The 12,196-nt window shown below is 40.1% G+C and overlaps 1 protein-coding gene across 1 annotated transcript in view; it reads left to right on the forward strand.

The window, feature by feature from the left end:
• The window catches only part of LOC309560566 (ficolin-1-like), a 39,759-nt gene that overhangs the window by 11,041 nt on the left and 16,522 nt on the right, over positions 1 to 12,196 (forward strand). The window contains exons 5-7 of the mRNA XM_082264191.1: positions 321 to 409; positions 10,092 to 10,219; positions 11,764 to 11,893. Of these exons, the coding sequence (XP_082120317.1) occupies positions 321 to 409; positions 10,092 to 10,219; positions 11,764 to 11,893 (347 nt within the window). The remainder of the gene's footprint in view (positions 1 to 320; positions 410 to 10,091; positions 10,220 to 11,763; positions 11,894 to 12,196) is intronic.

Consider the following 12,196-nt stretch of genomic DNA (forward strand, 5'->3'; position numbering starts at 1 on the left):
CAGGAGCTATACATAGGTTTTTACACAAAGGTGAGGAAGGTTATGGGGTGGAGTGTTGCTGCTTGAAATTGGAAATCGGAAATGCAAATCTTCAATCATCAATCCAATCAAAAGCTCCCATAGCATGCCCCCAATTTGAACAATTTGAGACCAATTTACTATTATATTTATAACCTCATGTCTCCATCCCCTGCAAAGATTTAAAAAAAAACTGAGGTGTTCACCAAGGGGATATTGAAGGAATTTCTGTGACAATTTCACAATTGCACCCAAATTGTGATTAAGCATATCTGGGCACATTTTATTTCTTATGTCTACAGCAGCCTTAAGTTTGCTAAAGTGACTATTAGTTATCCCTCTGCAGGTCAGAAAGGTGAAGATGGAGCTCAAGCCACTCCAATATATGGCGGTAAGATATCACCCATATTTTAAAAAAGGAAATGTCAGAAATCTGGCATGCCAGTTCAGTAGTTTAAATGTAGATGGAAGTAAGTTTTAGAAGCTAGTTAAAATGAAATTCCAGTTAAATTTTAACTAAGCCTAAACTTACCCCTACCCCTATTCTAAGATTATTCTATCTAACCTGTAAAAGAAAAGATGTCTATATTATGTCTATTCTGAAACCGCTTTGGTCCGGACACATGTTTGGGTCTCAGCGCCAGCTTCGTTGTAGAGGAGGGAAAGCCGACCACGGCTGTCCCATGGTAAGCCTAAGGGTGACATCAGTCAGTGCCCCGGCTTTGAAGCAGTGTTTGCTGTCTCTCCTGTACACTGAAGCTGGCGCTGGGACCAGATCATGTGACCGGACCAGAGTGTTTCAATTAGAGAGAGACAGTCTGAAAGTAGTTTTGCTTAAGTAAATTTTGGGATGATCCTTTTGCATGGGCTAAAATTGCACCTCGTCGCACAAAAGTAGTGCATGCACTATTTTTTAAAATGCACTGTAACCAGATGGCATGCATTTGGGGTTTCATTAACTTTCTATTGACCCCCGCTGCAGATCGCAAAATGGAGTGCGTTTTGCATGCGGTCTGAATCACACAGGAACGCACATAAGTTCGACTCGAACATCGGGTGTTTGTGTGTTTGCCGACCAGGGAAAAGTTCTAGCGAACCTGCGAACTATGTTAAAGGGACAGAAACATGAAAAATCAAAAGTCCTCATTTTAAAGACTAATATGCAAGTTGTTACCATAAAAAGTGTATGGGGACCTAGGTACTGCCCTGGGGGGCAGGTATCAATGCAAAAAAAAAAATGTTTAACCTCCCTGGCGGTATGATTGTTTCCGATTTTAGGTGCTGAAAGTGGTACAATTATTTTGCTAGTAATTCTTAAGGACGAGCAGCCCAAACCAACTATTTACATATGATTTTTTTACTGCACGTTCTTCTTTATTACATCTCGGGTATGATGAAGTTTGAAACTTAAAAATATCATAAATTATAATATAATAAATAACTATAAATAAGTTAAAGTATATACAGTCAGGTCCATAAATATTGGGACATCAACACAATTCTAATCTTTTTGGCTCTATACAACACCACAATGGATTTGAAATAAAACAAACAAAATGTTCTTTAACTGCAGACTTTCAGCTTTAATTTGAGGGTATTTACATCTTAATCAGGTGAATGGTGTAGGAATTACAACAGTTTGTATATGTGCTTCCCACTTTTTAAGGGACCAAAAGTAATGGGACAATTGGCTGCTCAGCTGTTTCATGGCCAGGTGTGTGTTATTCCCTCATTATCCTATTTACAAGGAGCAGATAAAAGGTCCAGAGTTCATTTCAAGTGTGCTATTTGCATTTGGAATCTGTTTTTGTCAACTCTCAATATGAGATCCAAAGAGCTGTCACTATCAGTGAAGCAAGCCATCATTAGGCTGAAAAAAACAAACAAACCCATCAGAGAGATAGCAAAAACATTAGGTGTGGCCAAATCAACTGTTTGGAACATCCTTAAAAAGAAAGAATGCACTGGTGAGCTCAGCAACACCAAAAGACCCGGAAGACCACGGAAAACAACTGTGGTGGATGACCGAAGAATTCTTTCCCTGGTGAAGAAAACACCCTTCACAACAGTTGGCCAGATCAAGAGCACTCTCCAGGAGGTAGGTATATGTGTGTCAAAATATAAGTTGCGCTATATAGTGAAAACATATATGATAATGTAAAAAAAGTCCAGAGATAAAGTCCATATAAAGGCAAACAGCACGTCTGACGAAATTTTCTGTACAGGTACCGCTTACCAAAGGCTAATGATAAATAGGCCCAAAGATTCCAAGTGATCCACAGGAACCAGATCTCAGACGGACTCCGTATGTTGAATGGATCTCCTCAGTGTTGAGTGATCATGTGAAATGAAATAAAAAACGCCATAGTGTAAAACCACAAACAAATGTAACACCCCAAGTGATGGGAATATCAGAAAGGTGCTGTAGTAGTGATAGTAAAGAACATAGACACCTCCAATCCTGTGAATATACTCCTTACCAGAGTAATAGAAAAATATTGCAGAAACAAATAGTGTAGAGGACCTCCCCCAATAAGACTGCAGCTTACCAAAAGGAAAGTAAATAGAGCACATAAATCCCAATCGTGTCGCCGAAGAGGGCTGACATACATATGCCCTTACCAGCTCCAAAATGATAAAAGGCAGAAAAGGGTCCTAATTCGCCTAAGCACTTCCGCTGCGAGCAAAACTCCAAATGCTGGTGTCTAGATATTCCAAACCAGGCGCCTCCAATGGGAACACTGATACAGGCTCAGCATACAGGTGGTGATGGCCGTGAATTGAAAGAGAGGTAGACCATAGTGTAAAACCCACAAACAATTTATTAAAACAAAGGGCAAACACTTAAAAACATGTAGATCAAAAAAGCCAAACGGAGAGATGTAGGGAGCCGCCGGCCGGACGGCTCTGCTCGCCCGTTCCTTCGTAGGACTGTAGCGTATGGGTGACGTCAGCACGCCGTGATCTGACGCGTTTCATCAAAGATGATGTTCTCTTTGATGAAACGCGTCAGATCACGGCGTGCTGACGTCACCCATACGCTACAGTCCTACGAAGGAACGGGCGAGCAGAGCCGTCCGGCCGGCGGCTCCCTACATCTCTCCGTTTGGCTTTTTTGATCTACATGTTTGTAAGTGTTTGCCCTTTGTTTTAATAAATTGTTTGTGGGTTTTACACTATGGTCTACCTCTCTTTCAATTCACGGCCATCACCACCTGTATGCTGAGCCTGTATCAGTGTTCCCATTGGAGGCGCCTGGTTTGGAATATCTAGACACCAGCATTTGGAGTTTTGCTCGCAGCGGAAGTGCTTAGGCGAATTAGGACCCTTTTCTGCCTTTTATCATTTTGGAGCTGGTAAGGGCATATGTATGTCAGCCCTCTTCGGCGACACGATTGGGATTTATGTGCTCTATTTACTTTCCTTTTGGTAAGCTGCAGTCTTATTGGGGGAGGTCCTCTACACTATTTGTTTCTGCAATATTTTTCTATTACTCTGGTAAGGAGTATATTCACAGGATCGGAGGTGTCTATGTTCTTTACTATCACTACTACAGCACCTTTCTGATATTCCCATCACTTGGGGTGTTACATTTATTTGTTTGTGGTTTTACGCTATGGCGTTTTTTATTTCATTTCACATGATCACTCAACACTGAGGAGATCCATTCAACATACGGAGTCCGTCTGAGATCTGGTTCCTGTGGATCACTTGGAATCTTTGGGCCTATTTATCATTAGCCTTTGGTAAGCGGTACCTGTACAGAAAATTTCGTCAGACGTGCTGTTTGCCTTTATATGGACTTTATCTCTGGACTTTTTTTACATTATCATATATGTTTTCACTATATAGCGCAACTTATATTTATACATTGTTTTTGAGGTGATAGTCACACTTGAAGTTGCTGCTTACAATCTCTTTGGTTTAGCGCAGTTGTTCACTTTTTTCATATGTGTGTCAAAGTCAACAATCAAGAGAAGACTTCAGAGTGAATACAGAGGGTTCACCCAAGATGTAAACCATTGGTGAGCCTCAAAAACAGGAAGGCCAGATTAGAGTTTGCCAAACAACATCTAAAAAAGCCTTCACAGCAATATTATCTGCTCATATTCAGCCAAATGCTTCAGAACTCATTGGACGGCGCTTCACAGTGCAGATGGACAATGACCTGAAGCATACTGCGAAAGCAACCAAAGAGTTTTTAAAGGGAAAAAAGTGGAATGTTATGCAATGGCCAAGTCAATCACCTGACCTGAATCCGATTGAGCATGCATTTCACTTGCTGAAGACAAAACTGAAGGGAAAATGCTCCAAGAACAAGCAGGAACTGAAGACAGTTGCAGTAGAGGCCTGGCAGAGCATCACCAGGGATGAAACCCAGCATCTGGTGATGTCTATGCGTTCCAGACTTCAGGCTGTAATTGACTGCAAAGGATTTGCAACCACGTATTAAAAAGTGAAAGTTTGATTTATAATGGTTAATCTGTCCCATTACTTTTGGTCCCTTAACCTCCCTGGCGGTATGATTATGTCAGGAATTACATACCAAAAGCAGTACAATTGTTTTCATGGAAATTTGGCGTTATGTATTATAGGCCTACAATTCTTAGTAATTACTGACTTAAACCTGACCAAAACAAGACTCTAGTAGACATCCCAGATGTGATAAATTTGAAACACAAACACGTGAATTATAATCGAATCAATAATATTATTTTATTATTTAATATATAATATATATAATAAAATTATATTATTGATTAGATTATAATTCATGCATTATATATTATATATAGATATATGTGTGTGTATATATATAACGCATGAATTATAATTGAATCAATAATATAATTTTATATATATATATATATATATATATATATATATATATATATATATATGTGTGTGTGTGTGTGTGTGTGTGTGTGTATATATATATATATATATATATATATATATATATATATATATATATATATATATATATATACACACACACATATATATATATATATATATATATATATATATATATATATATATATGCATATATATATATATATATATATATATATATACACCGGTATATATATATATATATATATGCATATATATATATATATATATATATATATATATATATATATATATGCATATATATATATATATATATAAAATATAAAAAAAATTTTGTGCAACGTTTTTTTTTTTTTTTTAATTTCCCTCCCTAGTTGCTGCTGCAGGGAACGGAACTAGGAAGTGATCAGACCGACGGAGGGACGGAGGAGCGGCGGGACTCTCTGCTGGCGATCTCAGCAATGAGAGATCATCGCTGGATCGCCAGGATAAGGTAAGAGAACACCGCTGCGCTCTCTGCAATCCACCCCGAGCGTGACTCGGGGTTACCGCTCCTGATATGAAAAATCAACCCCGAGTCACGCTCGGGATTACCGCCAAGGAGGTTAAAAAGTGGGAGGCACATATACAAACTGTTGTAATTCCTACACTGTTCACCTAATTTGGGTGTAAATAACCTCAAATTAAAGCTGAAAGTCTGCAGTTAAAGCACATCTTGTTTGTTTTATTTCAAATCCATTGTGGTGGTGTATAGAGCTAAAAAGATTAGAATTGTGTCGATGTCCCAATATTTATGGACCTGACTGTATATATGTATGTATACATATATAGATATACGTGTGTGTATATATATATATATATATATATATATATATATATATATATATATATATATATATATATATATACACATATCAGTACAGCCCAAAAGTTTGGACACACTTCAAGAGGTAGTCACCTGAAATGGTTTTCACTTCATAGGTGTGCCCTGTCAGGTTTAATAAGTGTGATTTCTTGCCTTATAAATGGGGTTGGGACCATCAGTTGTGTTGTGCAGAAGTCAGGTGGATACACAGCTTATAGTCCTACTGAATAGACTGTTAGAATTTGTATTATGGCAAGAAAAAAGCAGCTAAGTACAGGAAAACGAGTGGCCATCATTACTTTAAGAAATGAAGGTCAGTCAGTATGAAAAATTGGGAAAACTTTGAAAGTGTCTCCAAGTGCAGTCACAAAAACCATCAAGCGCTACAAAGAAACTGGCTCACATGCGGACCGCCCCAGGAAAGGAGGACCAAGAGTCACCTCTGCTGCGGAGGATAAGTTCATCCGAGTCACCAGCCTCAGAAATCGCAGGTTAACAGCAGCTCAGATTAGAGACCAGGTCAATGGCACACAGAGTTCTAGCAGCAGACACATCTCTAGAACAACTGTTAAGAGGAGACTGTGTGAATCAGGCCTTCATGGTAGAATATCTGCTAGGAAACCACTGCTAAAGAAAGTCAACAAGCAGAAGAGACTTGTATGGGCTAAAGAACACAAGGAATGGACATTAGACCAGTGGAAATCTGTGCTTTGGTCTGATGAGTCCAAATTTGAGATCTTTGGTTCCAACCACTGCGTCTTTGTGTGACACAGAAAAGGTGAACGGATGGACTCTACATGCCTGGTTCCCACCGTGAAGCATGGAGGAGGAGGTGTGATGGTGTGGGGGTGCTTTGCTGGTGACACTGTTGGGGATTTATTCAAAATTGAAGGCATACTGAACCAGCATGGCTACCACAGCATCTTGCAGCGGCATGCTATTCCATCCGGTTTGCGTTTAGTTGGACCATCATTTATTTTTCAACAGGACAATGACCCCAAAAACACCTCCAGGCTGTGTAAGGGCTATTTGACCAAGAAGGAGAGTGATGGGGTGCTGCGCCAGATGACCTGGCCTCTACAGTCACCGTACCTGAACCCAATCGAGATGGTTTGGAGTGAGCTGGACCGCAGAGTGAAAGCAAAAGGGCCAACAAGTGCTAAGCATCTCTGGGAACTCCTTCAAGACTGTTGGAAGACCATTTCAGATGACTACCTCTTGAAGTGTGACTCTACAATTTTCATAGTCATGAAAATAAAGAAAACTCTTTGAATGAGAAGGTGTGTCCAAACTTTTGGTCTGTACTGTATATATAAAAAAAAGTACAGTAAAACTGCAGGAAAGGGCACTGGGGGGCAAACTATTGTCAATTTATTTTATTTTGTAATGTAATCCAATAGGATTAAATGAAAAATGTAATTTAAAGAAAAAATTTAAAGAAAAAATGAAAAATTCCTTTAAATATAGTGCCTGGGGGGTCCCCTTAATGTGTCTGTAAAGTGGCGCATCTGTACGATATGTGTAAACGTAAACTTAACCCGTGCTAAAAATTATATGTAATAGTGCTTAAAATAGTGCTACCTGAAGCTGCTGCCCACTTAGGAAAAAAAACAAGATAGAATGAAATATTATAAAACAGCGCTAACAGGAAAATGTAAAATGAGTAAATACAATCCTTCAATAATAAACAAAATAAAGTGCACTTGGTGATAAAAGTATGATAATAAAAATTAATATATATATATATATATATATATATATATAAATAAAAGATATATATAAAAAATAATGCTTTGGTGCTAAAGTGAATTAGTGCAAAATAAAGTGCAGTCCAAAATTATGAGTCCATTAAAATATTCAGATAAAGTGCTGGACAGAAAGTGCTTGATGTGCTCCACGCAGTGATATAAGTGCTCCAAAGGACCCCTTTTGGGGATCCACTCACCAGATGCTAAAGAGTAATCAAGCCTCAAGAAGCAGTAACTCTCCAAAACAGTCCTGGGGATGGATGGATCTGTATCCCACCAGACGAGCCTCCAAACTTTGCTAATGGTCTCTCTCAAAATAAAGAGGGGGAGCCAGACATAGTGAAGCCCATAATGACTTTTATTAAATATACTGTATATAGGCAAAAAGAACTACTCACAAATGTAGAAAAAATTGACAGCGTTTAGATAAACCACATAGGAACGTATCATGCGTCCACTTCCGGGATCGCTTAGCCGGCTTGCGTTCCACGAGATGGAGGAAGTGACGCCGTGTGGTATGCCGTCAACAGGAAGTGCGTCGACCTCTGTACGATGTATGTAGCCTGTTGCAGCAATACTGACATTTCTAAAGGAAAAAATGTAATTTAAACTTGCGCACGGCTGTAATGTATTGTGGGCTTCCCAGCAATACAGAAAAAAATATTTAAAAATAAAAAAAAAACGGCATGGGGTCCCCCCCCAAAATCCATACCAGACCCTTATCTGCGTATGCAGCCTGGCAGGTCAGGATGGGGGGGGGGGTTCGAGCGAGTGGCCTCCTCCTCCTGAACCATACCAGGCCGCTTGCCCTCAACATGGGGAGGGTGCCCCCCAAAACACCTTGTCCCTATGTTGATGGGTACAAGGGCCTCTTCCCGACAACCCCGGGCTGTGTTTGTGGGGGTCTGTGGGTGGGGGGGCTTTCAGGTTCAGATCCTGCCCCCCCCATGTCAATGGGTATCGGGTACATAGTACCCCTACCCATTCACCAACAAAGTGTACAAAAAAAAAAAAGACAGTTTTTGACAAGTCCTTTATTAAAAAAAAAAAAAGTGTCCCCCGATGCAAATCCATCGTCAATCATGATGCTCGCCGCACCCAAAAAATAGAAAAAAATTCAAAGTTGCTTCCGCCAAATGATGCTCTTGAGCTTTTACAACTGTAACATCAGATGGGGGCAGTGCACCTCAATCTTCACTTCTTCCTCAGGATTCCTGCAGGTATCGCTGGCTGCTGCTGTCCTCCAGGCAGGTATGGCTGGTGGCTGCTGTTGGCTGTCCTACAGGGCTGGTACTGCTGGTGTGTACTGCTGTTGGGTACAACAGGCTACATACATCGTACAGATGTGCCACTTTACAGGCACAGTAAGGGGACCCCCTAGGCATGATATTTAAAGGAATTTTTCATTTTTATGGTTTCACTTTAAGCATTATTAAAATCACTGCTCCTGTAAAAATGATTGTTTAACAGCTTAAAGATCGCCCGCCACACATTTACTGCGGAAGGCAGCCTCTCCTGCATGAACCCACGTAGCCCTACGTCGGTTGCCGTCGGGAACTCGCGATCGCCCCCCCACTGAGAGAGAAGAACAGTCAGCTGTTGTAAACACGGTTGACCGTTCTTGTCTCTGAAATGATCTTAGAGCGCCTGTGATTCTGCTGTATAGGATCACAGGTCTCTATGCTCATTTCACAAGCCCATCCCCCACACAGCTAGTAAACACCCCCCTAGGCTCACACTTAACCCTTTGATCACCCCTAGGTTAACCCCTTCCCTGCCAATGTCATTATTACAGTAACAGTGCACATTTTTAGCACTGATTACTGTAGTAATGTCACTGGTCCCCCCAAAAGTGTCAAAAAGGTCAGTTAGGGGTCAGATCTGTCCGCCACAATGTCACAGTCCCGCTAAAAATCGCAGTTCGCCGTCATTACTAGTCAAAATAAATAAATAAATAAAAATGACATAAATCTTTTCCCTAGTTTGGAGACGTGATAACTTTTGCGCAAACCAATCAAAATACCCTTTTTGCAATTTTTTTACCAAAAATATGTAGCAGAATACAAATTGGCCTAAATGGATGAAAAAATTTATTTTTAACTTTTTTTTCTGGGGAATGTTATATAGCAGAAAGTGAAAAATATGTTTTTGTTTTTTTTTCAGAAATGGCGCTCTTTTGTTTATAGCGCAAAAAATAAAAATTGCACAGGTGATCAAATACCACCAAAAGAAAGTTCTATTAGTGGGAAAAAAAGGAGATCAATTTTATTTAGGTACTAGCACCTGGTCACGTTACCATTGCCCTTGCACTGCTTACATAACCACTTTAGTAGGAATCTCCTGAGCAAAGTGTAAGCATTGGCCACTTGACTGGCATCCCAAAAGGTGCAGATTTGGAAGAACTTTAAAGCAGTATTTAACATTGATCTTTTGCTTTTCCAAGTTTAACTATAAAAGACACTTTCAGGTATTCTGGAAAAATGTGCGCAGAGCTATCACATATATAATTATCCTTTTATAAGTGAAAAAACATAACCCTTCCACCTGGAATTTCACTAACTTTGCATACAAGTTTTTCTAATGCTGATACCCTTATGTTTTAGTGGCGAGGAACTGTAAGGAAATCCAAGATAAAGGATTTACTATCAGCGACTGGTACACAATATACCCAGATGGAAAAAAGCCACTGAAAGTTCTCTGTGACATGCACACGGATGGGGGAGGCTGGAATGTAAGTGTATCTGCCAGAAAAGATAAGTGCTCCATAGGCCACAAGGCTGTCACAAAATTCAAATTAGACTTTTTCTCACATATCTTAAGCTGGCCATAGATGGTTAAAATCTTGGATGGTGCAGTAGAAACCGGCTGAGATTCGAACCATGTATGGGCAGGCTGAATGTACCTAATCTGATCGATCAATCAACTTGGGTACAACCAACCTGTCGGACCTTACGTACGATTATTGCTAGCAGCTGCTATAGCCGCCAGCAATAACCACTGTGTTCTCCCGACGGGGACAAATACCCCCCCCCCCCCCCCAGCCAGGAGAACACAATGACTCTGCGGCCAACACAGTTAGTGTTGATGGGGGAATCAAATCGATTTTCTTTCCTTCTTTCCTGGTTGCAGAAGAGAAAATCGCTCCGTCTGTGGCTTGGCTTAGTGACTATAACAGACTCTACATATAAGAAAAAAGGAACCATCTCATTATGTATTCTTTACATTAAACCCAATCTTTAGTAAAGTGGAACTTCACTCAAAAGGGAAAGTTTTGCTTGTTGGCATCCTTCCCCCTCCTCTGCCACATTTGGCACTTTTTTTTGGGTGGGGGGGGGGGGTTGTATCAGGTACCTGGTTTTGACAGATGTGTAGCTGCTGATTTTTAATTTTTGGTGGGGGAGAGGGGAGGCTGGAATACCGCTTTAAAGTGGTTCTAAACTTCAGTCATAAATTATGATTAAAGCATTTCCTTCTATAGTGTGTACTATCCAGAACACTAAGTGTCTGCCACCTTATTCCGCTACAATCTGCATGAGGCACTTCTGACAAGTTTTCCTGACACCAAAAGAGAAAAGGTGACAGGGAAGGGAGCTTCAGCACACAACCTGTGATTGGCAGCCCCAGTACTGTTCCTGTGTGTGTCCCTTATCTCTAGTCATCTCTACTCACTGAGGTCATAGAGTATAACTTCAAACACATTTTAGTAATGGCCAGGAAAGAAGTACAGAGTTTGAAAATTGCAGTGTTCTCCTAACACAGATGGTCAGTGAAGCACCCATTTACACTGATGGTAAATGCAATGACCTCTTACACTGGTGGTCAGTGTGAAGAATAATGGTCTGTGGGGGAAAGACCCACATACATTGGTGTTCAGTGGAGAAGGACCCCAGTATACCGGAGGTCAGTGTAAGGAATGCCCCCCCTCCCCTCATTACAAAAAGCCAAAAAGATCATTGGTGTCAGAGATTACGTATCCAAGAGGAAGAAATTGCTTAGGAACCTCTAACAACCTTTGGAGGAACTCTGGTTGAGAAAGGTTACTTTAGGGTGTAGGTACAAATAACTCATTGAGTTTTCCATTATAAGTGAGTTATTGAATTCATTGTTATTTTCCATTAAGGTTAGCAAACATGTGCAAGGTTTGCAAGAAATGGATAATTAACTGTGTTCTTAAACCACGTTTAATGTTTTTGTCTAATGATTGAAAATAATAGCTTACACTTACTAAGGTTTCAGAACGTTTTGTACACAGTTTGTCTGTTTCTTTTGGCCTAGGTTTTCCAAAGACGTATGGATGGCTTTGTTGATTTCTATCGAGACTGGAAGTCTTACAAGATGGGTTTTGGGAGCTACCTGTCCGAATTTTGGTTAGGGAATGAATATATTCACCAAATAACAAATTCAGGTGATGGTAACCAGGATTTCATATGAATTTGACCTTTAACTTTGCTTCAGAGCGAAACTCTAGTTTTGACTGTTAAAGTACACAGTATGTGAACCCTCAAGTTGTAAAACAACCTATGCAGTTTAAAATAGAAATGAAAGGCCCAACTTTTTTTGTATAAATATAAAAAAACATTATAAATACCTTTTTCCCACGTTTTTACATATCCTCTGTTCTCAGCGGCATAGGGGGGTGCTCAGAGAGCTAGGGGAGGAGAGACAGCAGCTTACTGGTTAGGGGGTAGGCATGTCAACGCAAGTCTAA

This window comes from Pelophylax lessonae (assembly GCF_965119305.1).
Source record: "Pelophylax lessonae genome assembly, chromosome: 7".
NCBI classification, from domain to species: Eukaryota; Metazoa; Chordata; class Amphibia; order Anura; family Ranidae; genus Pelophylax; species Pelophylax lessonae.